The sequence below is a fragment of the Pantherophis guttatus genome, chromosome 17, assembly GCF_059756535.1.
Source record: "Pantherophis guttatus breed Tessera chromosome 17, ASM5975653v1, whole genome shotgun sequence".
Lineage (NCBI taxonomy): Eukaryota > Metazoa > Chordata > Lepidosauria > Squamata > Colubridae > Pantherophis > Pantherophis guttatus.
The window spans coordinates 958,578-984,196 of NC_142079.1; the positions used below are offsets into that span (position 1 = coordinate 958,578).

General features: G+C 53.5%; 1 protein-coding gene across 3 annotated transcripts in view; it reads left to right on the forward strand.

Annotated features, from left to right (window-relative positions):
* Positions 1-25,619, forward strand: part of HECTD4 (HECT domain E3 ubiquitin protein ligase 4) — a 49,989-nt gene that overhangs the window by 15,572 nt on the left and 8,798 nt on the right. For 2 of the 3 annotated variants that reach the window (XM_087880096.1, XM_087880097.1), the window contains exons 17-64: positions 336-464; positions 2,539-2,663; positions 3,158-3,311; positions 3,441-3,541; positions 4,110-4,308; positions 4,557-4,676; positions 4,908-5,012; positions 5,408-5,571; positions 5,771-6,004; positions 6,162-6,354; positions 6,511-6,615; positions 7,323-7,411; positions 7,616-7,791; positions 7,961-8,096; positions 8,196-8,337; positions 8,747-8,913; positions 9,259-9,405; positions 9,540-9,724; positions 9,994-10,147; positions 10,517-10,797; positions 11,128-11,317; positions 11,401-11,482; positions 11,620-11,822; positions 12,017-12,152; positions 12,676-12,858; positions 13,018-13,188; positions 13,769-13,938; positions 14,303-14,418; positions 14,888-14,991; positions 15,179-15,340; positions 15,424-15,572; positions 15,872-15,951; positions 16,063-16,226; positions 16,607-16,844; positions 17,686-17,822; positions 17,995-18,121; positions 18,329-18,466; positions 19,213-19,349; positions 19,452-19,612; positions 20,133-20,305; positions 20,775-20,980; positions 21,147-21,277; positions 21,426-21,631; positions 21,996-22,175; positions 22,767-24,070; positions 24,401-24,608; positions 24,945-25,168; positions 25,367-25,518. In XM_087880096.1, coding sequence (XP_087736222.1) covers positions 336-464; positions 2,539-2,663; positions 3,158-3,311; positions 3,441-3,541; positions 4,110-4,308; positions 4,557-4,676; positions 4,908-5,012; positions 5,408-5,571; positions 5,771-6,004; positions 6,162-6,354; positions 6,511-6,615; positions 7,323-7,411; positions 7,616-7,791; positions 7,961-8,096; positions 8,196-8,337; positions 8,747-8,913; positions 9,259-9,405; positions 9,540-9,724; positions 9,994-10,147; positions 10,517-10,797; positions 11,128-11,317; positions 11,401-11,482; positions 11,620-11,822; positions 12,017-12,152; positions 12,676-12,858; positions 13,018-13,188; positions 13,769-13,938; positions 14,303-14,418; positions 14,888-14,991; positions 15,179-15,340; positions 15,424-15,572; positions 15,872-15,951; positions 16,063-16,226; positions 16,607-16,844; positions 17,686-17,822; positions 17,995-18,121; positions 18,329-18,466; positions 19,213-19,349; positions 19,452-19,612; positions 20,133-20,305; positions 20,775-20,980; positions 21,147-21,277; positions 21,426-21,631; positions 21,996-22,175; positions 22,767-24,070; positions 24,401-24,608; positions 24,945-25,168; positions 25,367-25,518 — 8,738 coding nt within the window. The remainder of the gene's footprint in view (positions 1-335; positions 465-2,538; positions 2,664-3,157; positions 3,312-3,440; positions 3,542-4,109; positions 4,309-4,556; positions 4,677-4,907; positions 5,013-5,407; positions 5,572-5,770; positions 6,005-6,161; positions 6,355-6,510; positions 6,616-7,322; positions 7,412-7,615; positions 7,792-7,960; positions 8,097-8,195; positions 8,338-8,746; positions 8,914-9,258; positions 9,406-9,539; positions 9,725-9,993; positions 10,148-10,516; positions 10,798-11,127; positions 11,318-11,400; positions 11,483-11,619; positions 11,823-12,016; positions 12,153-12,675; positions 12,859-13,017; positions 13,189-13,768; positions 13,939-14,302; positions 14,419-14,887; positions 14,992-15,178; positions 15,341-15,423; positions 15,573-15,871; positions 15,952-16,062; positions 16,227-16,606; positions 16,845-17,685; positions 17,823-17,994; positions 18,122-18,328; positions 18,467-19,212; positions 19,350-19,451; positions 19,613-20,132; positions 20,306-20,774; positions 20,981-21,146; positions 21,278-21,425; positions 21,632-21,995; positions 22,176-22,766; positions 24,071-24,400; positions 24,609-24,944; positions 25,169-25,366; positions 25,519-25,619) is intronic. The other variant, XM_087880098.1, reaches the window with a different exon arrangement.

Genomic DNA, 25,619 nt, shown 5'->3' on the forward strand with positions numbered 1-25,619 from the left:
TGAGGCTCTCAAGTTCATCATTGTTTTTTAATATAAATGGGATTACTTCATACTAACCTGTCTTTCAGTTTGGTAAGGTCCAGGAACTTGCAATATGTCTCCCCAATTTTAGCTTGAATTAAAGTAATTAATTAATTAATGTGTCAACCTTTTCTGGTATTTCTTTGCCACGCTGTGACCCCCGCAGCTGGAGAAGGACTGAACATTTTCTCTGTATTCTCCCCTGTTTGCGAGTTTCCCTTGGACTTCAGAAATAGCCTGCTGGCTTTTCTTTGCTGCTTTGTGAGGGAATTGGGCCAAGACAGAAACCCCAAACGTCCCCGTTTGTCTTCAAGGCTGCCTCTGCCTGCCTGCGGTACCTGATGGCCGTACAGAACCACCTTCTGAGTAATACCGTTTTGATTAAGCCTGACGAAAGCGATGACAGTGACAGCTCCTTGCAGGGAGAGACCTTGAAGGTACAGGTAAACACCAAGTCTGAAACTCCACTGCCCTCGCTTTCTCCTGACCCCGGTGCTGCCGCCTCTTCAGCCAACGGGTATGGCCCTCTCCGTGCTCACCGTCTGTGGTCGTGGTGCCGTGACTGGGTGCTTCAGCTGGGGTTCCCCAAAGAGCCGCAGCTCTTCACTCTGCTTGGAGTAGCCCTGGTTAAAAGCTACAGGGGCCTCCTGCAGAATCCTGGCCCAGCTCCTTCTCCTCCTTCAGCTTAGAAAGCTCGTCCCGCGGTGAAGCTGGGGGGAAACACTTTGTAGTTTACAGCTGGGGAGATGAGTGCGCACCCCGGAAGAGTTCCGTGCTCCTCTTTGCTAGCCTCTCTCAACCCTGTCTGGAAAAGCTCCCCTTCAACCCCCTTCCGGCCGAAGCCTCTCCCTGGCTGGCCCCCTCAGGTGCTCAACCTGTTTTCCATAAAATTCAGCCAGTAAAAGTAGAGTTCCCCAATTCTTTCCATACACTTCAGGGAATGCTAATGCTCTGCAAAGGAATGGGGTCCCGCCCCCCCGGGTTGGCTTTGTCTCTGTTGCCTGAACCATTTTAAGATGAGGGAGGGGTGAGGCTTGGTCCATTATGCCCTCTGCTTGGCTGAGCCCCCAAAAGGGCCGGGATGATTTCTGTCCATTTCCGTCTTGCTGTTCAGGAAATTCCTTGTGGCTCATCCTTTGTCCTCGCTCGGATATGTCCGTCACTGTCTGGAGTCAATGCTAAATGTGTCCACGCCACGTCTCATCCAGCCACGCCCATTATTTCGTTTCTGTTTGTTTTCTTCCGTTTCTCTCTGTAGTTGCTCTCATCCTCTCTTCCCTTCTAGGACGGTTTCGTTCCTTGTCCGGCCCAACAAGCAGGCTGGATTAATCGTTCTGATAAGTACCGGCAGAGTTGGGTCCCAGCCTGCTTAGCATCCCGCTGCACTATCAGCTGGCTGGAATTTCCTGTGTTGGTTTTGCCCCCTCCGATTTCCCAAAAAAACCAACCCAAACCCTTCTTGGCAGCCAAGAAAAAAAGGAGCTGTTCTGGTGATGGGAATCGGGGAAATGGGAATAGTTAAACAGAATGATCTCATTTAGATTCTGGAGCAGGTTTTTCAGGGAAAGGTCAGCCTGAAGAATCTTCGTCTTGGGATGTTGGGGTTTAGAGCAGGGGTCTCCAACCTTGGCAACTTTAAGCCTGGCGGACTTCAACTCCCAGAAGCTGGCTGGGGAATTCTGGGAGTGGAAGTCCACCAAATTTAAAGTTGCCAAGGTTGGAGACGCCTGGTTTAGAGAATCGTTAAGCCATTCTCCAGTGAAAAGTTTAATTCAGCTTCCTCAACCTGGTGCCTTCCAGACATGTTTGGGAAACGCATGTTAACCCCCGGGCCAGATGTGGCCAACCTCTTTTTCCCCAGCCTCTTGCTGAATCTCTGGAGATCAGGTTTTTTGTCTCAGTTGGACTGACTTAGGAAGGTTAATTTGTGGGCTGGTAAGAAATGTGGCCTTTGAATTAAATGGCCTCCAGAATCAGGGAAGTGCTCAAGTAGTTTAACTATGAGGTTTCATTACGTAGAAGGCCTCGGTGGCCAGAACGCAGCATTGCAGGCTGATTCTGCTGACTGCAGTTCGATTCTCACCAGCTCCAGGTTGACTCAGCCTTCTGCCCTTCCGAGGTCGGTAAATGAGGAACCCGGATAGTTGGGGGCAAGAGGCTGAGTCTGTAAACCGCTTGGAGAGGGCTGTAAAGCAGTATACAAGCCTAACTGCTCTTGCTATTGATTGTACGGACAGAGGCGGAGTGATAGGAGCACAGTGGTGTTTTCTTTTGTTAAACCTGTCCTGCCACTCCTGCCCCAGGTGGTTGACCCACGGCCAAAGAATCCTGAGTGGGGACCCGCACGCAGGTCCTGCCGCTCCTCAAACCTCGCCTGGCTTGTTATCACGCTCATCCCATTAACTTTGGAAGCCCGTCTTTCTTTTGCATGAGCCTCTGTGTTGGACTTAGAAGCGAAATTGTTCTGTGGGGGGGCCACCGAAACGCCCTTCTGAAACTCGTCCCGTCTCCTTGCAGGAGCTCAAGACCAGCATTTTGGCTCTGGCCATGCAGATCCTCACGGGGTGCGACGAAGTCCTGGAGAAGCTGCAGCAGGTCACCACCGGCCTGATCAACAGCGACGTCCCAGACAGGGAACAGAGGTAAGGCCGTTTGTTCCGGAAAGGCACCCGCTGCCCCCCCCCCTCCCCCCATCAAAGCTGCTTGCAGAAGGCAGCCAAAAGACCATCGTGAAAATGCCTCCAGCTGAATGGAGGGGTCCATCAGGGAGGAGGTGAGACCTGAGAAGCGCCTTGGCGCATCAAACAGCACCTAGCACAGAGTCATCCCAGCTTGGCCGCTTCAAGGCCTGTGGACTTCAACACCCAGAATTCCCCAGCCAGCAACGCTTTAAGGTAAAGTAAACGTTGCTGGCTGGGGAATTCTGGGAGTTGAAGTCCACAGGCCTTGAAGCGGCCAAGCTTGGACATCCCTGAGTCAGCAGTCATTGGGCAGGCCATTTCAGAAGGGTCCAACTGTGAAGCTCGAGGAGGGAGGGCCCAGGGCTTGATGAAGGGAACCTTCCTTGAGGAGGCCCCTCCCAGGCCCGCCCTCACAAAGCCCAATGGTGGTGGTGGTGGGGAACTCTTGATTGCAGATTGAAAGGCCTGGAGCAGGTGACCAAAGCCACCGTCCTGGGCCACTTGCTTCCCGTGCTGCTGACCTCCCTGATGCATCCGAATCTCCAGACGTTGATGGTGGCCGATCCGCTCATGCCTCAGCTGGTGCAGCTGGTCCTCTACACCAGCCAGGTACCTCCTGCTTCCCCTCCCTCCCACCCCCCCCACCCTCCTCACCCTTTGGGCTTCTCAATTCGCCCCCCCCCTCCTCCCCTAGACCCCCTGTGCCTGATGACCCATTTGCCTGGTGGTGTCTTGCAGACGGCCTTGTTGCTGAAAACTCAGTCTCCGGTTTTCTCGGACGTCAGCGGTTCTCCTGCAGGGGCTTCTGAACCGAGGAGCAAGCTCTTCCCTGATGAGAGGTGACTGGCCTAAGCATCAGAGCGTCCCCTCTATTAACCTTCCCTGAGTTCGTTCTCTCTCTCTCTCTCTCCCCCTCCCTGGTGCGTTTGTGCCTGGAATAATTGCTTTGAAGGGATCATCGAAAGAGAAAGACTTAGCCTTGTATGAAAAAAAACAATTTGTGAGCTTGTGAAGAGCTGGGAATAAGCCAGGAGTACCCAACCTTAGCGATTTTTAAAACCTGTGGACTTCAGCTCCCAGAATTCCCAGCCCTGGGGAATTCTGGGAGTTGAAGTCCACACATCTTAAAAGTCGCCAAGATTGGACAGCCCTTGGTGAAAGAACCAGAGTTTTCCTTCGCTCCATGAATTTAGCAACGTTAATGCCCATATCAGCAAATAAATAAATAAATACATTCCAAAAGCGACATGTGGGCCAGACGGTAGTTTTTGCCCAGTGTCGTACGGTGGCTTCCACAGTTCCTTTGGCTTCCAAACTATGGCTTCCACAGTTCCTTTGGGTGAAGCTTAATCTATCCTACCAAGTTATTCCTTCGGTAAACTTTTTCTTTTTTACATTTGATGCCAGGATGCTGGAAGAGAAAGAAGAGCCGGGGTTCCTTACTGGCTTGAAAATCCCAGCTCCTTGGGCCGCTGGCAAGACGGTGGAGACCGTTCATCCCGTCAGGGATAACTACAAATTTAAGGAGACAGTGCACATTCCCGGAGCCCGTTGCTTGTACCTGAGGTTCGACAGCCGATGCTCCTCACAGTACGATTACGATAAGGTCAGTCGGGGCCAGAGCATAAACTCCAGCCTGGGAGCAGCCCTGAAGCCCCTTCTGAAGTGAAGGGTTGGCTTGGGAGAAGTTTCCCTTGGTGCTCTCTCAGGATGTCTCTCAGGATCTCTCTCAAGAAGATCCAAGATGGGGCCGTTTACTTGCTGGCTCCCCTCTGAGGAGCTCTTAAGAAATGCTTCCACGGCTTCGATCTGCCCTCGTGCCATTCTCCTGGGTCTCTTGTGTTTCTGCTGCAGCTGGTGATATACGCTGGGCCCAACACAAACAGTCGGAAGGTTGCCGAATATGGAGGCAACACCTTAGGATACGGCAGCCGCAGCGTCTTGGGGACTGGGTGGCCGAAAGATTTAGTAAAGGTACCGAGTAGCCCTTTCCCGTCCCTGCTGATGAAATTTCAACTCAAAAGAGAAAAAAAAAGAAGCCACTTTCTCTCAAACCATAGAAAAATAGATTTCCTGGATCGCGGGCGTAATACGCAGAGGAGAACGCCGTTTCCAGATTTCGTTCTGTGTCTTGTAATAATAACATGCGGAGACTCGCCTTTCGCTTGCTTGTTTAACAGACTCTCTTCTCACCCAAACCGTCAGGTGGAAGGAGACACCGTCACCTTCTCTTTTGAAATGCGGAGTGGCCGAGAACACAACACCCCAGATAAAGCCATGTGGGGCTTCGCCTGCACGGTCCGGGCGCAGGTATGGGCTGCAGCATTTCAGCTGGGGGAGTAACGAAAATCAACTCAATCCCGGAAGCGTCTGAACACGGTTTAATCCCTCTTCCAGTTACAAGGGGTGGGGAGGCCGAGCGCAGGTTGTGCTTAAGGAGACGCGTCACTGTTAATTCACTGCTCCTGAAGGGAAAGAAGTCAGTGTATTCGCCTAGGAAACATGTAGGTGCCACTCCCTCCAACTTCCTTGCATTAGAGGCGACTTTTTACAGATTTGTGCTCTGCTGGGTTGGCTCTCTTTGGCGCTTGTGGTTTTTATTTTTATTTCATATTGGACGACGCGTGTGTGCGCGGAGACTCACCTGTGTGCAGACCAGGCGCCAACTCTCTCTGCATTCTCTCTGCTTCCCCTCGGCTGCCCAGGAATCCTCGGAAGACGTCTCAGGTGGCTTGCCCTTCCTGGTCGACCTGGCCTTGGGCTTGTCCGTCCTGGCCTGCTCGATGCTGAGGATCCTGTACAACGGGCCGGAGATAACCAAGGACGAGGAAACGTGTCAAGAGCTTCTGCGGTCCAAACTCTTGCAGAGGTGGGGAGCCCAGACCAGGAGGGGGTGGGAAGGAGGAGGCCAGCCGCAGATCCACCGCCAGAAGCGAAGCCTCCTATTCGCAGCAGATGGTTACCTGAAAGGAAGCTGCGTCTTTCCCCGTGTGAATGACAGCACAACCCCTTCCTGCTTTTTGGAAGAAAAGGCCCAAGCCGTTCCTTGTGTGGTTTCGTCATTTCAGATGCCAGTGGCAAGTGGAAGCCAATGGTGTGATCTCCCCGGCCCTCACGCCCAGCCCTTCCCCGCTGCCTCTCACCATTGAGGAAGACCAGGAGTTCACTTACCCATCAGACGTCCTTGTCCCACCTGTGGGTCACTATTTTGACCTGCCCCGCATTCGACTCCCGCCTGGAATTATGATCAAGCTCAGGGAAATATCTGGCCGCGCTCGCCCTCAGTTTCGACCTAGCATCAGGTTTGTGTGTGTGTTTGTGTGAACTTCTTTTGGGCACCTTTGCTTTCTCCAGATCTGCAGCTGGAGAAAACTCTTGCCTCACTCAGATACTTGTCAGGGGGTCCGTTGGTCAAATGTTGATCCCCTCTGTGTTTTTCCTGGGTTTCGCCCACAACAGAGAGGTGATCCAGCCAGATGTGATGGAAGAAATGGTGGTTTCGTGTGTGATCAAGCACTTGAATCTAGTGGACGCGCTCCAGTCGCTCATCAACTTCCAGTATCAGGAGGAGCACGCTGAGGAATACGACCTCCTTTGCAAAATAATGGGGGAAACCTTCAAGAAACTGAACGCCATGGAACGACAACTGCAGGTAAAGCCTGCCGTGAGAATCTGGCATCTGCTTTTGGCTGCGTGTCCCGGGAGGCTCACAGTGGGCTGGGGGGGATTCTTTTTCCTGAACCCCTCCTGCGGAGGGAGGGAGGGAGCGGTCCAGCTTTTTCATGCTGCTTGTTTCCTTTTTGGCCAGAGTGTGGCTGAACTGGAGCAGAAATGGCAAAGCGAGGTGGAAGACGCCATGCATGGAAAGCTGGAGAACAATGTTCCCTTCTTCTACGATTATCACTTCAATGAGGTAAAGGCCAAGCATCTCAGATTATGCTGGGCTGGTTTTGTGTTGGCTTCTTCCTGAATTAGCTTTCTCTCGATTCCTATCAAAAGGCTGAGTTGTAGTTTTCACTGCTCCTGGGCAAACGACATGCAGCTTTAAAACTGACTGCCTGATTCTCTGTTGGAAACCAGATGTCTGCTGGTGGCCCTGGGAACAGCTGGTTTCTCCAAGCGTGTGTGCCAGGGCAAGAGGTCTCCGGAGGGTTCTGGGAAGTCTTGGGGGTTATAAAGCAGAACAGAATGTCGCAAATCGCGTCTCTCAGTCTTTTAGTTCTTCCACATACTTGGAAAAGGGTCTCAGTCTGGTGCGAGGGAGCCGTTTGTGAGGAAATAGAATCCTTCACCTGGCAGAAACCTTTGGAGTTCTTGCAAAGAAGGCCAAAAGAAGCATATCAATTAAGTCAAGTGAAAAAATAGATCTGGGGTCTTGGATCCTGGTGTTCCGATGAAGCTTCTGAGAGGCTCACCTGTTTCAAGGGTTGTCCTTGGGCATCTGATCCTTGGGGATAGACTGTTTCTGAATGTGGAGGCCCAGGTTTCACCCCATGAAGAATCAGTTCTTGCACGGGTCTTCCCTTCAGAAAGAGAAATGAACTTCCCTGGTCCCTTTTTCCCACATATTTGCTTCTCTCCCACCCCCCACCCCCCCACCTTCCCTTCCCTTCCTTTCAGAACAAAATGAAAGAATTGGAACTTCTGTGCTCAATGAAGGAGATTTCTTTTGATGGAGGAGATCTCGAGAACATGGTCCTTTCGCTGAGGTTGGTGCCACTGTGGCGATGTTGTGATGAGAAGCCTGTTTGTCCACCGCTGCTCCTTCCTGGTTGAGGGGGGGGAGACGGGGTGTGTGGGTTGCTCCCCAGCCTCGGAAGCAGAGTCTGTCTGACCCTTTGCCTCTTTCTGGAGCTCGAAGGAGGCAACCGACCTGTCTGTTTCTCTGGGCTTTACCCTTCCCGGCTCTTTAGGGATAAATTCTTCCAGGAGGTGAACTCGGTCATCCAGAAGCCTTCCCATCCCATGGCAAAGACCAAAATCCTGGTCAAGAGCCTGATGAACCGAGCAGAGCTGCTCCTGCATGTCACCATTGCTGCCCAGTCGGGCCTCACCCGAAGCATCTCCGGCACCCCGGCAGAGACACCAGGTTAGGAGGGAGAGAGGGGAGGGGCCGGTCTGCCCTTCTCAGAAGTGCTCACCTTTGAGCTCACCTTTCTGCGCAACTGAGATCGAGAAGCCCCCCCCCCCCGTCCTTTGTGGGTTTTCTGAACGGGGGCCATGAAGGGTCATCCCTCTTTCTGCTCCTTAACGTGCAGCGTGCAAGTCAGCCTCGGAAACCAAGGTCATCTCCCATGCCATTCGCCAGCCAGTTTTCCTGCGCAGCATGTCGGCACCCTCGGATCTGGAAATGATCGCAAACGAAGATCTGGAGTTCACCAGGTCGAGCCAGAGGTCGGCATCCACCTCTCTGGAATTAAAGTTCGGGCTGTCTTAGTCAGCCTCTCGGGGTAATCCCACAGGCCCACTGATCACCCCGCTGTCTCCACGCAGGCGGCGCCACGTTCCGAGCCACAGGAGCAGCTCCTTCACCCTCCTGCAGTCCTTGGCCATCGACGACAGCCGGGACAAGCCCACCTACAGTGTCCTCCTGGGACAGCTCTTTGCCTTCATCGGGACCAATCCTGAGCAAGCAGTAAGTCCCGCCTCTTGGGCTTGCCCAATCCAAGGCAACTTCCTCACCTGGCCATGTGCAGTTCAGTTCTCCAGTAAACCTGTTCCTTTGTAACCAGCCAACCCCAGTTACCTCTGAATATTTAAAATCCATCAGGCTGTTAAAAGCTCATTTGAGTTATTTAAATAATGTAAATAACTAACTCAAATGAATAATATTTAATTATTTAAATGACAGGAGGTGATTCAGGAGGTTGGGATGTCTAAGAATGGTCTAAAATTTGTGTTTGTTCTGGTCACAATGGGAGTCCCTATCCTTTATTTTTTAATTCAACCGGCTCCCTTCAGGGGAAAGGTTACACCCTGAGCTGGCTTAAGCGAGTGGGTCAGTGGCCCCCATAATCCACTCATCCCCCCTGCTTTTCTCCTAGGTGTCCAGCAGCAACTTCCTGTTGGCTGCTCAGACGCGATGGCGGCGTGGAAACACCCGGAAGCAGGCTCTGGTGCACATGAGGGAGCTGCTGACGGCTGCAGTTCGCGTGGGCGGAGTGACGCACCTGGTGGGCCCAGTCACGATGGTGCTCCAGGGAGGCCCACGGTCAGTTCCTGCAGAGAGGATTGGGGAGCTGGAGAAGGGAGGCTGTTGCTGGGAATGCCTACAGGGTAAAGTTGCTGTTTTTGTTAGCAAAGCTTCTGAAACAAGGCTCTAAAGTGGTACTTTGTAACCTTGGCAACTTGAAGAATTGTGGACTTGCAACTGCCAGAATTCTGGGAATTGAAGTCCACACCTCTTCAAGTTGCCAAGGTTGAGAAAAGCTGCTTTGAAAAATCCCAGCAAGAGGATTCCCACTTTCTGAGATTGTTTGCGTCAACGGTTAATAATCTCACCACCTCCAGCGGGTGCCTCATGCTTGGGAGCCTCTGAGTTTTTCCCTTTCCACAGAATCGAAGAGCTCACCTGTGGAGGGATGGTGGAGCAAGTGCAGGAGGCCTTTGGGGAGACCATGACTTCGGTGGTGGCCCTGTGTGCGCGCTACCCCATCGCTTGCGCCAACAGCATCGGCCTCCTGTGCACCATACCATACACCAGGTGAGTCGGAGAGGGCCGGAGCTGCCCTTGCCTTGCCTAGCCTCAGGGTTTCCGTTAGCCTTGCCCTCGCCAGTCTCCCCCAGACCCAATTGTGACCGGCCGCTGCTGCTTCCTCCACCCCACCCCCACCCCAGGAGCGAAGAGAAGTGCCTGGTGAGGAGTGGCCTGGTGCAGCTGATGGATCGCCTGTGCAGCTTGAGCAGCCAGACTGAATCCAGCTCCAGCGAGAAGCAGACCAAGAAGCAGAAGGTGGCCATCATGGCTTGGGCCGCTTTCCAAGTGCTGGCCAACCGTTGTGTCGAGTGGGAGAAGGAGGAAGGTAGGAGGTTTGCTGGCCCTGCAGGAAGAGCAAGGCTGGATGGGGAGTCCAGTGGGAACGTGTGTGTGTGTGTGTGTGGAAAGCCCCCTTGTGTCCAGTCCTTTGTACAAAAGTTAATTGATTTACTAGACGGCAAAAACCGCCTGACTCCCCAGCTTTTCAGCCTCCTTGGTGAGATGCTTGTGGTTGTGGGGGGGGGTGTCTCCTGCTGATGCAGGAGGGGCCGGGGACACTTTTTACTGCTCTCATCGGGGCCGATCCTTTTGCAGGGGGATCCACGGAGGCGGTGCATTCGGGCCTCGCTCGCCAGGTCTCCAGTCTCTTAACCAATCACCTGGCCCGGGCCACCGAGTGCTGCGGCAACCAGGCAGCCGGCAACGACGCCCTGCAAGACGTCCTCAGTCTTCTGAATGACCTTTCCAGGTAGAGCGTTTCTCAACTGTGGCGACTGGAAGAGCTCTGTCTGGACTTCAACTTCCAGAATCCCCCAGCTAGCTGAGCTACTAGCAAACCAGTGTCTCCCAACCGTGGCAAGTTAAAAGATGTCTGGACTTCCAGAATTCTCCTGGGGAATTCTGGGAGTTGAAGTCCAGACATTTTCAAGTTACCAAGGTTGAGAAACACTGATCTGCTAGACTGCCTCTGATTGGAGGGCCAGATTTACAGCGTGGTCGAATCCTGCTGTGACCGGTGTGTTACTGAGCAATAACCCTCATCTTATCAGCAGCTGTTCTGCTCTCCGCTCTAGATGTCCTGATATGGGATCCTTCTTCCTTCCTTCCTTCCCCCCAGGAGCCACATTGGCAAAGCCATCCTCAGCCAGCCGGCCTGCGTGTCCAAACTCCTCTCTCTGCTCCTGGACCAGCGCCCCTCCCCCAAGCTGGTCCTCATCATCCTTCAGCTCTGCCGTGCTGCTCTGCCCCTCATGAGCGTGGAGGACTGTGGGAACGTGGAGCTGCCCCCTTGGAGTTACTCCGTGCCTTCCCTGAACAGCGAACAAGACGATCCCAGCGACCCGGCCTCAAAGATCGCCTCCCTGCTCTTAGCCAAACTGGCGGATTACGTTGTTCCAGGTAGTGAGTGGCTGAGTTTCCTCTGTTATCAATGTGGAGGATTCAGAAGGTGGCATCTCCTTTCTAAACATCTGGGAAGCTTCCACAGAATAGTCTCTTATTCACCTTTGCAGCTGTGAGACGTTTAAACTCCAATTTAAACTCCAGAATTCCCCAGCCAGCATCTCGGGGTTGGGGGTCTTGGCCTAGTTAGTAAAAGATTGTTATTTCGAGTTCTGTGTTTGATGAATCTGCCCCATAATATACGGGGGAATGAGCTGCAGATTACAAATTAAGCTGGTAGAGAACATTTGCTTGTTGAAATCCAAATTCATTCTTCCCCCCCAACAGGATGCCAGACGGTTCTCTCTCCAACCGCTTCGGAGCCAGATACGTCCCTCACGAAAGCCAACCCCAAAAGTTCCCTGAAAGGAGACAAAGACCCAGGAGAAGAGAGCGAGGCCGTGGACGGCAAGCTTTCCATATTCATTCACAAGCGGGAAGATCAGTCGTCTCACGAGGTCCTCCAGCCGCTCTTGAGGTAACTCGGGCCGGGTGTGGCGCCGTTAAGAGCCGCCTGCTGCCCTGCCGCGTCCTCACCCTCTGTGGCCCTTCCGTTTGCAGTAGCTCAGAAGGCCGCCCCTTTCGCCTCGGGACAGGCGCCAACATGGAGAAGGTCGTTAAGATGGACCGAGACATGACCAAAGTAAGAGCAACTTCCCTCAGGGTTTTGTAAACGACTCCAAAGCTTAAAAGGTGCCCTCGGGGCAAGGAACCTCTCACAGGGATCCACGCTGAGGACGTGGTACGGGCCCCTGGCAACCGACTCATTTTTTCCCCCAGAGCGGCTGCTGTGAGGTGATCACGGAGGAGGCGGCTGCGGCTTTACGGAAGGCCACCAAGTGGGCCCAATCCGGGCTGATTGTGAGCGTGGGGCCCCCGGTGGAAACGGTCAGTCCCGAAAGCACCAGCGGCCTCTCAACCGGGGACAAGAAGAAGTCAGCCCAAACCTCCACCTGCAGGGAGCGGAATTCGGAGCTGGCCAGGTAGGCTGACCTCTGACCTTCCGGAGAGCTAGCAGGGGGTCCTGGATCTTGGAAGCAGCTGGGCAGATTGACCCCTCGCTCTCGGCTCTGCTTCAGTAAGACTCAGAAGCCACGAAGGTGGTGGGCAGTGGGACGGTGGGATCCTCTGGGCAGGGCTGTCCTGGATATCGTCTGACTCCCCTCTTTCCAATCAGGACTGATCCTGTGCGGCCCTTCATCAGTGGGCACGTGGCCAACAGCATGGCGGCAGAGGTGATCGCTCTGCTTCACAGCTTGCTCATGGCACCGGAGTCGAACGCAGCTCAGATATGGACCACCACCGCCGAGAAAGTAAGTGGGGGAAGGACTCACAATCTCACTTCTCTCTTCCACCCTGTCCTGGTGGTGGTGGGTTTTTTTTTTTTTTAATCATTCTGGGGTTTCTGGAAACGAGCGAGGGCATCCAGCTCTCCAGGATTTCAGAATGCTTCCTGCCTCTGCTGGTTTGGGCTGAGAGGAGTACCCAGCATTTGGCGGGCATCAGTCAGAAGCTCCTTTTCATCCTTCCTTTGCCTCCCAAGGGCTGCATGACTCAGGGTGGGATTGGGGGGAGGGTGTCTTTATTCTGTGCAGCCAACTGGCACAATGCCTCTCAGCACCTCACGTTGGTGAGAAAGTTTCAAATGTTTGGAGGCCGAAATAGCCGCGTTTCCATAAAAAGGACCCTAGAGATGAATGAATCGGCAATGCCTAATGCATTATGTGTGAGGCAACAGTTTTTTGCCTGACTCTGATTTGGTTTGTAAACCCCCATATGTGGACAAGGAAGGCGGCTCCAACGTGCCCACCCGCTTGGGCCTTTTTCTGCCCCTAGGTCTTGTCCCGTGCTCTGATGTACATTCCCCAGCTGGGAAAATACGCCGAGAGCATCTTGGAGAACGGCAGCAGCAACGGGAGGAAGCTTGCCAAACTCCAGAGGATCGCTCGCCAAGCAGTGGCTGCCCTGTGCGCCCTGGGGGGCTTCAAGGAGACCATCAAAATCGGCTCAGAAGTTCAGGTGGGCACCGGCCTCTTGTAACCCGTCAAATCCGGAAGAGATTGACGGTTGTGACTTTTGCTACCCTCTGTTCCGGCCCCCACATTGTCCCTGAAATCTTAGTACGTAATAAATTGGGAGCCCTGGATGGATCTTCAGTTCTCTTTCTCCTGTTAATAGGTGTTGGGTAGAGGAATTGCCAGAAGTGTTGGTGTGGTGGCCTCCATTAACGAACAGGAAGGGATAGCCACGGTCAGGTTTCCACCGGTGAATATAGACTGTCGGAAGACCTCCCAGGCCTCAGACATTTTAACAATTCCGTTATCCAGGCTCTGCATTCCTCGGTCAGAGGTGAGTCCATTTTAATATCCAGAACAGAGCAGATATGTGTCAGAATGTTTAAATTGAAGATGTAGTTTCTATCTCCGGGCTAAACTAAAAGGTTAGATTCTTAAAAAGGTTAGTTCTAAAAATAATGAGGGCAGGGGGGGATAAGAGAATTTTAAGTTTTCTAAATCTAAAGAAGGCATTTAGAAAGTCTACTGCAAACCTATTTCTTTCAGTTAGCCAGGCTGTCCTGATTTTATGGTGGGTTTTTAAAATTTGAAATTGGTTTTAAATTGAAATGTTTTAAATTATGGGCCAAACTTATTTAATTATTTTAAATCTATTTTAACTTTTGTGTACAAATGTTTTACTTTGGCTGCTCACCACCCTGAGTCCGAAAGGAGAAGGGCGGTATAGAAATCTGATAAAATAAATAAATAATAAATAAATAAATAAATAATCAATCAATCCCTGAAATTGCCCAGCTGCCTTGATTCTTCTTGTTGGTTGGTTGGCAGACATTCATTTCCGGTTCGGACAACGCTTGTGTCCTTCCTTCGTTTTCCAGAAACTAACCCCTTTTGGCTCTTCCCGTGCTCCTCAGGCCTTGCCTCTGCAGAAGCTGTCCATTACTGAGAAGGTGGTGCAAGCCGTCCAGTCCATGTTGCTTCCTCAGGAGGGCAGCCTGTCTATCCACACCTCGCTTCCTGCCACGGGAGACGGCTCGACGCCAGTCATGGCAGTAGTCCGGCTCCTGGCTGAAATCCGAACCAGGTGGGTAAGAGGCGGATCCCATTGATCTTGGATGCCAGATCCAACTGGAGTTCTGTGCTCAGCCATTCTGGTTTGTTCCCAGGCGGCCTTTCCCTGTGCCTGTTTGCCTGGAGTAGTTGACTCGGCTGACCAGGTTTGAGGGAGGCCCCTTCTGCTGGGTGAGCTTTCCAGCAAGCAAAATGACCCATCGTTTTCCTTCAAGGCCTAATGGGCAACGGAACTGAGGAACCTGGGAGCCAGAGTTCTGTTTCCTAGTTGCTTGTTTTATCAGCATGGTGGTCTCTAGAAGTCATTGACCATTCCCAAGAACTCCTAAAGACATGCTTTCCCTTCTCTCTCTCTCTCTGACCACCCCACCCCCAAGGGCGTGTCTGGTGATGGCCCAGCTCTTGGAGGACACCTCCTTCTGTGAAGAATTCATCCAGCAGTGCCCAGCTGCTGTGGAAGTCCTCAACCTTGTAGCCCAGGAGTGCAGCCCTGGTAAGAGCCGAGTCTTCTCGTCACAGACGTTTAGATTGGATTATGGTGACCGAAACAAATGCTGTTCTGAAGGGAGTAAAGCAGAGGCTACCTGGAAAATATTGTGGATTGAAAAACAGAACCAGACTGTAGTGATCCCAATTCACATCCCTCCTGGGTTTGAAGACTACCAAGCCGATTGGTCATCCTCAGCCTTACCTAGTTTCTTTGGTGATTGTAAAGAGCAGCAAGAAGGATGAGGCCACCTTTGGTCCTCTCCTTAGTTACTTCAAGGACAGGCAGGAGAAAAGCAGCTAGGAACCGCTTGTCTTTGGGGCTGACCAACAGCCGGCCCTTTAGTGGAAAGAGTTGGTGTGTTCATAGCACCCGATGAAGCTGGAAATGCAGCTTTAGAGACATTCTTTCTGGAGTGAGTTGGGTCCAGCCAGTCTGAAGAGGCATCCTTCTGGCTTTCTTTGCAACTTTCTAGGGGAGCGGCTCCTTGTTGTCGAAGCGCAGTGCGAAAGGTTACGGATGCTCTACCGAGACAGCGCTCGCCCACCCCCCCCACCCCTCCAGGCAGACCGAAGACAGGTAAACATTGGACTTCACGCCTTCTCTGGGCCACGGCAAATTCAAGCCAGCGGCCACGAACCACCACACGCTCTCTGGATTCAAGACTGCCACCAGTCAAGGATACGGTTCCTCGGGTGTTGCGTTCACCAAATCATGTAATCTAGACCACTATGATTAAATGCAGCTCTGTGTCTCCTTGGTTCAGCCTAAAGAAATCACCTGGAGCCCTTCAAGGGTCTTTCCACCTGTGCGAGCCTGCATGTTCTCCTCCCATCTCACCGCGGTGACCTTCCTGGCGGACCCCAGCGCAGGGGGAGGGCTTCCTCGGGGCACCTTCATTTATGCCACCTCGGCAGTTCCTGTGCAGGTGAGAATTCACAGCGGGCACGGCTACCGTTCTGGAAGGCCGCCGTGAAGCGCTTGGCTCACCTGCGGACGTTCCTTTCCCAGGCTCCCTCTTTCTACTGGGAGATTGAAATCGTGTCCTACGGAGATGCCGATGACGACACGGGGCCGATTGTCTCATTCGGCTTTGCCACGGAAGCGGAGAAACGGGACGGCGCGTGGACCAACCCAGTGGGCACTTGCCTCTTCCACAAGTAGGTTTTGGAGACGTGAGAGCAAAAACTGGAGCCCAGGGTGGGGTGTCCGTTGCATGACGTAAAAGAGGAACAGGGCAGCTCTGGGTCAACCACAGGGATCCCTAAACGAGAGAAACCAACTTTCAGAGGCTGTGGCTAGAATCGGTTCATTGAGACGTTGCTTTAACCTTGCCCCGATAACTAACACACACATTTGCTCACCTGCCATGGCCAAGTTGAGCTGCTAAGCCTGGGACCCTCTGGGGGAGAGTCAGGACTTCCTCCGTGAATTTGTCCCTTTCGTCATGCATTTCCAGCAACGGACGAGCTGTCCATTACAACGGCTCCAGTTTGCTTCAGTGGAAGAGTGTGCGCCTGGACGTGGCCCTCTCGCCTGGTAAGCCCACTCCGGCCTCTTGTTAAGCAGAAAGCGTCCTTTGGGGGTAGAGGGTGGGGGGATGGAAGAGCCCCACTCAGTCCCTCTCTGGTCCCTCGGCCTTCTCCCCAGGTGACGTGGCAGGCATTGGCTGGGAGCGGACAGAAGGGACCCCTCCTCCTCCAGGGCAGCCGGGCAAAGGCAGGGTCTACTTCACCTACTGTGGACAGCGGCTGGGGCCCTACCTGGAAGACGTGTCGGGAGGAATGTGGCCGGTGGTCCATATCCAGAAGAAGGCAGGTTAAACACCAAACCCCGTTCAGATGCGCCAAGGCTGAGCCCTGCCCTTGATTCGAACGTCCTTTATACATAGGAAGCTCAGGTGGAGGGCCACCCTCTCTCCCTGCTGGGCAGTCACAAGAACCCTGAATAGGTGGAAGACAAGGACTGTTTGGTCCTGCTTTGAACATCTTGACAAAGGGAAAAGCAAGTCTGAGAATAACATCATCCAGCGTTTCTTTGCTACTGCAAGCCTTTTTCCCTTTCTCTAATACAATGAATACCATTACTTTGTAAAAAAATAATAATCCTGAAATATTTCCTTGAAGAGAGCAAATGAGCATCCCAAATGCTCTACAGGAGCTGAGCTCTTTTGGGGGTTCTTGTTTCCTTCTAGAACACCAAAGTCCGGGCCAATTTTGGGTCTCATCAGTTTGCCTACGTGGAAGGACAAGCGCACCGAAACGCTGCCGACCTCTGCATCGACCTGGCCGAAGAGATCAGCGCCAACTTCGAAGTGCTGCCTTTCGCCATGGCCTCCGACAGCGACAATGACGCTGGCACCAGCAGCGCTTCTGATCCTGGCCCTCACGGGCCTCCGTGCAGGATCGCAGCTGTGGCCACCGCTCAGCAACGTGAGGCTCCCTCCCCTTTGCCTGCCGGGTGTACCACCATTCCCTCCCCTCCGTGGCCTCCCTTGCAAAGCAAAGTCAGAAGAATGCAAGAAGGACTTGCTTAGCGGTAGCGTTCCGGGGGGAAGTCTGAAAACAGTAAAAGGTCCCAACAGACATGTTGCCTTTTATGAAAGAATGCTGAGTTGTTTCCTTTTACTTCCATGCCAATTTTGGAGACAAGGTGTCCCACTTTATCTATGAGTCATCAAAATATATCCAATAGCTGCTAACCAGCATGACTAAAATGTAGGACAGGATGGGATGGAATCAGAATAGAAACAGAAAAAAACCCCAGAAACTAGAATAGAATAGGAATGGATAGGATAGGATAGACATAACAATAGAATAGAGAAGAGAAGAGAGAAGAGAATAAGATTCTGAATAGAAGGATAGGATAGGATAGGATAGGATAGGATAGGATAGGATAGGATAGGATAGGATAGGATAGGATAGGATAGGATAGGATAGGATAGGATAGAAAAGAAGAAATAACAATAGAATAGAGATTAGAATAGAAATAGAATAAGGGACAGGACAGAAAACAAATTGTTTGTTGGGCAAGTGTGATTAGGGACACCAGGAGTTTGTCTCCAGTGCAGAAGCTGTCGGTGTAAATACAAGCAACCAGTGATAAATCATGATCATAATCATCCTAAATTGTAAGATACAAAGAACAAAGCGATAGTCTTGAGAGGCTAAAGGGATGGGTAAATGGGGGAGAGAACTGCCCCTTCCTGTGCCTTTCCACCCTCCCTCTCTTAATGCTCTGCCGGCCTTTCTCTCTCTCTTTCTCTCTTTCCAGAATACGACAGCGACTCCTCTTGTCATTACAAAACGGAGCGCAGCTACGAGAACTTCATCATCTCAGGTCCAGATCTTCACCCTCCACCCATTGCAGATGATGAGAGCGACGATGACGATGACGACGATGTCCCCCGGGTAAGCAGAGCGAGCGGTCCCAGGCTGGAGCAGCCATGGGGTGGGTTTGGGGTGAAGGGGAAGGACCCGCCGTCCCGTCCCCGTCCCTTTGGGGTTGAGCAGCGCTTTCGAGGGCGGCTGGACATCTTGCCGGCCCTTCTCCCCCTCAGCAAACCCCTCCCTTCCTCTGCAGGAGGACCACTACGCCCTGCTGGTGAAGGCCTGGGAGACCAAGGTCTTCCCCACAATTAGGAGGCGTTTCCGCAACGAAGCGGAGAGGAAATCCGGCTTGGATCAAATTAAGGGAGCTTTGCAGTTAGGTAAATGTAGAATATTTCTCTTTGGAACTTGACCCCAGTTCCCGCCTCGGCTTCCCTGCCTGCTTTTTCCCGAGTGTTCATGAAGTTTCACGAGAGGTTTTGGCGCATCTGCCAGAAATTCTGGGCAGGGGGACCCTCCGCTCGGCCCGCTCCATCTGATACCGATCTTTGACCAGAGGCCAATCCAGAGGCTGGTTTGCATTTCAGGGATGGTCGACATAGCGCGACAGACCGTGGAGTTCCTCTACGAGGAAAACGGGGGTATCCCTCGCGACCTGTATCTCCCCACCATTGAGGACATCAAAGACGAGGCCAACAAGTTCACCATCGATAAGGTCCGGAAAGGTACGCCTGCTTAGTGATCAAAAGGGGGTTTGGGGCTTCCTGCTGGCTCCCACGAAGGATCCGTCAGTCTCTGCCCACCTGGGGACTCGTGGAGAGAGAGAGAAACGGCCCACTTGAAGAGCAGCCGAAGCTCTGCTGGAGGGGGAACTTCAGCCACAGAAGCAGACATTTGAGGTTGCAAGTTGTGATGTGATTAGCCTGCCTTACGCGGGGAAACCCAGCCTTTCGTATGTCCTGCAACCCATCGCTTCCTGCCTCCTGCCCCTCATCCCCTGCCACTCTACAAGACAACAGGACGAAGAAACAAACCGCCAGAGCCCAGTGGGTGGTGGGTACTACGGGCTCTGATGGAAGGTCTAACAGACCCGGGAACATGTGGGAAGGAAGAGCAGGAATCAGAGAGAAAAGATTCCCTACTCTGGGGAAGAGCGGAATGTGTGAAAAAGTAACTTCTGAGTAACTCTGCTTTTACCACTAGGTGTAAGTTGTAGAATTGCTTGACACTCGCCCAAGACTCGGTTGCATTACCCTGGCAGAAACAAAGATTGTGCCAGAGATCCAAGGGTTTTTTTTTTGTCTCTTGGGTTTCCCAGCCTTGAAGGCTTGATACCGAAGGCTTATTCCACACGGTTTGCCAACAGACTGGGGATCACTTGCATTCTTGCCCACTTGGATGCTAGGGACCCAGCAAGGGGAGCTCAGGGGCCCTGGCACTAAACCTCCCTCCCTCCTCTTCCTCCTTCCAGGTCTGACGGTCGTGACCCGCTGTCCAGAGAGCAACAACGTGGCCACCAATGCCGTAGCAACTGCCCTGCCCAAGTTTGCCATCCGTGGGATGCTGAAGACCTTCGGGCTGCACGGCGTCGTCCTGGACGTCGATTCGGCAAGTAGAGAGTCACCGTTGAAGCCGGGAGGGAACATCTGGGTAGCTGGGATTACACCCCGTGCCAAACAACTTGGGCAACAACGGACTTTGTCCTTCCAGGTGAACGAGCTGGTGCAGGTGGAGACGTACCTCCGGAGCGAGGGGGTCCTGGTCAGGTACTGGTACCCAATCGACATGCTGGAGCGACCGCCAGCCGGCTACAGGAGGACGGCCACCAACGGCCTGGTTTCTCTGGACAACTCCAACATCCAGATTCACAGGTGAGCCGGCAGGAAGCCTTGGCCTCCAGGCCCAGACTCTTCAAGCAGTGCCGACTGAATGAGTCCTCCACTTGCAACAGTGACCGTCCAAAGTCATGACGGCACTGAAAAATGGGACTTATGACCGTTTCTCAGATTTCTCAATTGTTCACTGAACAATTGTGGCAGGGAAGGCCGCAAAATGGGGCAAAATTCACTTAACAAACATCTCACTTAACAATAGAAATGTTGGGCTCCGTTCTGGTCGTAAATCGAGGATTACTTGTATGTATAGCAGCCTCTAGTAAAGGGCCGTAAGTAATTTTAGAAGACAAAAGGCAGCAACCAAAAGTCAGCTGCCTTTTGCAGATCTGGGGTTTTACAATATATGTAGATGTCCACGAACGTTGAGGGTGAGCAGTTGCTCCTGGACGGCACCCAAATATCCCTTAGATTGTGCAATTCTGGGTGCATGTCGGCCACCTTCCTCTTCCAAGCGTTGCAGCTGAACCCCCTGAAAAACCTCCTTGGTCTGTTTCAGGGAACTCCTCCGTTGCGAAGCCGTGCTGGCCTGCCTGTACTGCCGGATGGCCCTGCTCAACATCTTCGCCCCCAAAACGCCCCACATGTTCACTCAGCTCTTCAGCGTGCGGGATATCACTCTGGAGCACCTGCAGCTGCTCTCCAACCAGCTCTTGGCACCGCCCCTTCCAGGTAGCCCCACCCCCTTTCAGCCGAGTCGGTGAATGGGGACCTGCGGCTTTGCCCATAACTATGCCACGGCTGGGCTGCGACTGCAAATAAGGGGAAGTTGATGACGGAGAGATAATAATAATAATAATAACAACAACTTTATTGTCATTGTACGTGTATACACATACAATGAATATTGTATACCCATAACAACAAAATTCATTTAACACCCAAAGACCAGGTCCAACACACATAACAATCCCCAAACACCCACCCACCCACCACAAATTCCCCACCCCTAAACCACGCAAACGTCCACCCAACAGACGAAGTAATGCTGTCCAACAGCTCACTGATGGTGGTCCTTCAATTCATTGTTGAGTGCAATTACAGCTCTGGGATAAAAACTATTCAGAAAACGTGTGGTCTTTTTAATTGGTGTTTTTTAAGAGAGTTGAACGGGGTTTTTTTTTGTCTTCTTCCTGCCCAGATGGCACCATCAGCTCCACTTCCATCCTGCTGGCCCAGTCCCTCCAGCACTCCATCCATTCCCAGAACTGCTCGGCCACTGAGCTCTTCTACCAGGGCAACGCCCAGACGGTGCAGGAGTGGCTCACCATCGCCATCGCTCGCACCCTGCACCAGGGAGAGGAGAGCTTGCTCGACCTGACCAAACAGATCTGCCTCTTCCTGCAGGCAAGTCGGAAGGGAAACTGCAGAGCCGGCACAGCCTGTCTGCTCGCTCTCTTCCTCTCTCCCCGCTCACCCGGGGGTCTTTTGGGGTGCCATCGTTTTGTAGTTTGCACTGGATCTGAGAACGCCCTGAAATGCTCCAGCAGGCTGCTTTGCTTTTGGGTTTCAGAATGCTCCTGAGCAGTTCCCCTCCGAAGAGTTCCCCATTTCTGAATCCAAAGTAAACATGGACGTCCATTTTCCCGGGGCTGCCTTTGTCATTGTGTCCTGCAAGGAAAGCCAGTCCGGATTCCGCAAAGAGTAAGTGACCCTTGCGGAGAGCGCAGCCTTCCGAAATATGCTGACTTCTCCTATTCCCCAGCTGACTCCCCTTCAGCTGTGTCGGGATACCAGAAAGGAAAAAAGAGAACTCGGTGCTTGCTGGCTAACCGGTCCTTGTCTTTTCCAGCTCGTCCCTCTACAAGGCCCCTTGGGCCCGGATCTTGCTCTACGGCCTGGGCCACAAGGTCAAGAAGAACGGGCAGCTGAACCTCATCGAGGCCGTGTGCTACCCTCGGGACGCTTCTCCTACCAACACGGGCCTGACCCCGCCCCCCACCACTAACCAGTATCCTTCAGTCGTCATCTCCACAGACAAGGTCCACATCAAACTGGGTACGATTGGCGACCCAATGTTTAGAATAATGGTTACAAGCTGCCCAGCAATTCTGGCTCTAATCCATTAGAGTTGAGCCTGGTGCGTGGAGAGAGTTCTGAATGTAGCTGGGACTCTGGCAGCTGGAGCTCAGATACCAGCTGGTTTCATGGGCTCAGATTTTCCAGTCACGTTGTGAATGAAGAGATGCCCTGTTCTTGGGCAGGAGGGAAGATGCTGGGAGCTGATGTTTTACTTCTGGTGTGTGTCAGATATTTTGGCTTTTGGTTAGCCGCCTCTTACAGAAATAACATTCTCAGAAACACTGTTCCAAGTCTAAATTCTGCCAATAAGCTCTTCTGCTTTTGTGGGTCTCCATTCAAGGCGTGTCCCCCCCTCCTGGTGCCGTGCTGGTCCTGCACTCCCTTCCGCTCGAGTTCCCCCTGGCCGTGGCGTTTGCAGAGCAGCTGCTTACCTGGAAGCAGGAGGACAGCGAGGAAAGATCCGACGAAGAGCCAGATGCCATCCCTGCCTCGGTTTTCCTGCAAGTGGTGGAAATTCTAGGTGAGAGTGAGAGCAGGAGAGTGAGAGCAGCTTGTAGCACATTTGATAGCCAGGAGAGTGGGGAAATGTGGTTGGGGGGGGGGTATGATGTCCCTTGAAAAATGGCAGCAATAGAACGATTCCATTGCTCTAAGCTGAAACAAAAATGAGACATTTGCAGCATGGAAGGCGTAGGCCCTAGGTGTCTTTCTGGGTGAAAAGGGATCTGCCTCCTGGTCAGTGTTGGCAGAGGGATCCACCTGCTGTTGTCCAAGGAATCTGCATGATAAAAGAGTCGCAGGAGGTCCAGCTGTGGCCGTGGCCTCTTCCATAACCCCCTTTGGGCTCCCTGTGAAGTTCAAGGGCTCGGCCACCACACCTCTCAGTTGCTGGAGCTAAACATTGTTGGGTTCCAGTTAAGAGCAGAATGGAAGCTTCCCAGCCTGGAGTCTAGCATAAAGCCCATTTCGGAGACCAGGCTGACGCTGGTGAAAAGCTTGATGTATAAATTGATGGCTCGAAAAGCTGCTGAAGGACGTCTCCCTCCAGCTGAACTTTTTAAAAAATCCCACCCCTATTCCCCCCCCCCCCGTCCTCTTTCAACCCTTGCAGGGAACTTCCTGTGGACCACCAGCATGGCCCCCTGCGTGAAGGAGCTGCTCTTTCACCTCCTGGCCGAACTGCTGCGCAAAGTCCACAGCCTGGAGCAGCGCAAGAGCCCGGCGGGCCTCTCCTCCTCCATCGCCCTGCAGCTCAACCCTTGCCTGGCCATGCTGATGGCTCTGCAGTCGGAGCTGCACAAGCTCTACGATGAAGAAACCCAGAGCTGGGTGTCCGGGAACGCCTGTGGCGGGACTGGGGTGGGGGGAGCCGACCAAGGCAGGTTCTCCACTTATTTCCACGCACTGATGGAGGCCTGCCTGGGGGTGGCCGAAGTGACCCTGCCGGTCAACATGGGCATCACCGCCAACGTCATGTCTTCAACCAGCGGCCCAAATCTAAGCGATTCCTCCTCCTCGTCTTCCTCCTCTCCCGGGCAGACCCCCCAGAGCCCCAGCCTTCTCTCGAAAAGGAAGAAGGTGAAAATGAAACGGGAGAAGACGACGCCTTCGGGGAAGCGGTCTTCCTCCCGTGCGGCCGACACGGACCCGGCGCTGCTCAGCATGGGTGGGAGTAAGCCGGAGGACATGCTGTGGTTCCATCGGGCCCTCACCTTGCTCATCATCCTTCGGCACCTCACCAGGAAGGACCCCCAGGGGCTGGGGGTGACCAACGATGCGGTGGCGGACGCCTGCCAGGCCCTGGTCGGGGCGACGGCTCACAGCCGCCTGCTGGTGATTTCGGGGATCCCCACCCACCTGGAGGAAGGGGTGGTGCGGAGCGCCATCCGCAAGGCCTGCAACGCTCACGGCGGCGTCTTCCGAGACGAGATCTACATCCCGGTGCAGGAGGAGGAGCCCAAGAAAGCCAAGGACAAAGCGGAGGGCGGGGAGTGTCGGACCGAGCTGGAGAAGCCGGTGGTGTCCAGCAGCGTGGACAGCTTGGACGTCAGCAGCTCCAGCAGCGTCACGCCGGCCATGAGCGTCAGCGCTTCTGCCTCGACCAGCCAGGCCTCGCTCTGCAGCTCGCAGGGCATCTCCCGGACGGTCAGCGACATCTCCGTGGACCAGTTCCAAGCCGGCCTGGAGGTGGCCGTCCCGCCCGGCTTGCTGGAGCCACACGGGGTCTCCAGCCAGGAGAGCTTAGACTTGTCGCTGTGCAGCACCGGGAGTCTGGGCAGCCTGGGCAGCCTCGGGGAGCAGCTGGATAACGGGGAGACGGCTTCGGCCTCTGACGTGGGCTCTCTGTACACCGTCACGTCGCTCGACAGTCAGACCGTCCCATCCAGGCCCATCAAGGGCTTCGCTGTGGTGGAGGTAAGGGCTTTCGGGGGAGGTAAGGGCACCCCGGGCAAAAACCAGCCATTCTGAAGTGTGAAGAACGGGCAACGAGCAGTGGGTAAATTTTCTGCAGCTCTGGGGCCACTTTCCTGTCTCTGCATTGCAGGGGGAGGGGAGGGGAGGGGAAGGGAAGGAAGGAAGGAAGGAAGGAAGGGGAACATCTAATGACCTTGGATGGGGGTCGAAATCAAACAAAATTCTTGTCTGTTGCTGATTACTTGGCAGCTATTTCAGACAGAAGAGCCGAAGTCTCCTTGCCTTGCCTTGCTTCCAAATCACTCCTGCCTTGGTTTTCTTTTAACGCAGATCAGATCTCGGGCCAAGATTGAGAAGATCCGGGCCAGTTTGTTTAACAGCAGCGATCTGATTGGCTTGTCAACTCTGGACGGAGAAGACGAGCTGATGGAAATGTCCTCTGAGGAGATTCTGACTGTCTCGACCGTGAACCAGAGTCTGTTTGACACCCAGGGGAGCCCTGCGCTGGAAGACTACTTCAGTGACAAAACCCTCAAAGGTGGGTCTCTACGGGAGTCTCCCTGTGTGTTTATTCCACATTGACAGGTGCCTTATGCACACGGTGTAGGTAGGAGGGAGGAGTACCAGTCGGGCTTTCTGATTGGAGCAACTCCAAGATCTGGTGGGTTTCTTAGAGTCAGTCCTGGAGTTCTCCAGTCCCAAAAGCTGGATCTGCTCCAGCCTCGAATCAGAGCTGTGTCAGACGGTTCCACAAAGGAACCACTTTGATGCAAGCAAACCCTCGATCCTTTTCGTGGGAGTTTAAGCCAAGTGGTTTCCAACATAAGAGAGCGGGAAATGCTTCTTGCGGTGATTTTGGCGTTCCTTGCCACAGGAGACAAGCTGGTGCCGGGGGCTCGCGAAGTCCTGAGCGACATATTTAAGAGCTGCCTTCATTCCGAGCAAATGCTGAGCCTGCTGCCAGCTAAGCCCACCAAAGTGATGGAGATTTACCTGAGCAAAGAGCAGATCAACGCCCAGGCGCCCGGGAACCTCTTGCACACCTTCTTCACCCACGTCCGTCCCCCAAAGAAGGCCCTGGAGGATCAGCTCACCCAGGTGGCTGCCCTGCCCTGCCCTGCCCTGCCCTGCCCTGCCCTGCCCTGCCCTGCCCTTGGGAGGCAGCCTTGCTCGGTGGAAGGGCAGAGCCAGACTTAGGCCTGACCTTGGTCCACCTGAAAGAGCTGCCCTTCCCGGACTCTTCCGAGCAAGACTTCCCCAACTCAAATGTGGCCCTTCTCCCTTTCTCCCTCAAAGATTCTCAGAAAATACGGAGTCCCCAAGCCGAAGTTCGACAAGAGCAAATACAACAAGGGGGGCAAAGAACAGCACCCCGTGAAGGTCGTCAGCACCAAGCGGCCGGTGACCAAACCTCCGGCCAAGGAGAAGGCCGTGCTGAACAGCGTCAGGTGAGAGCTTTGGCTTCGTGCCCCACCCCACCCCCGGCATGGAATGGGGTGATCCTAGGAACCTCCTGTCTTCCTTTGGGAATTTCTGGAAGTTCATCTGA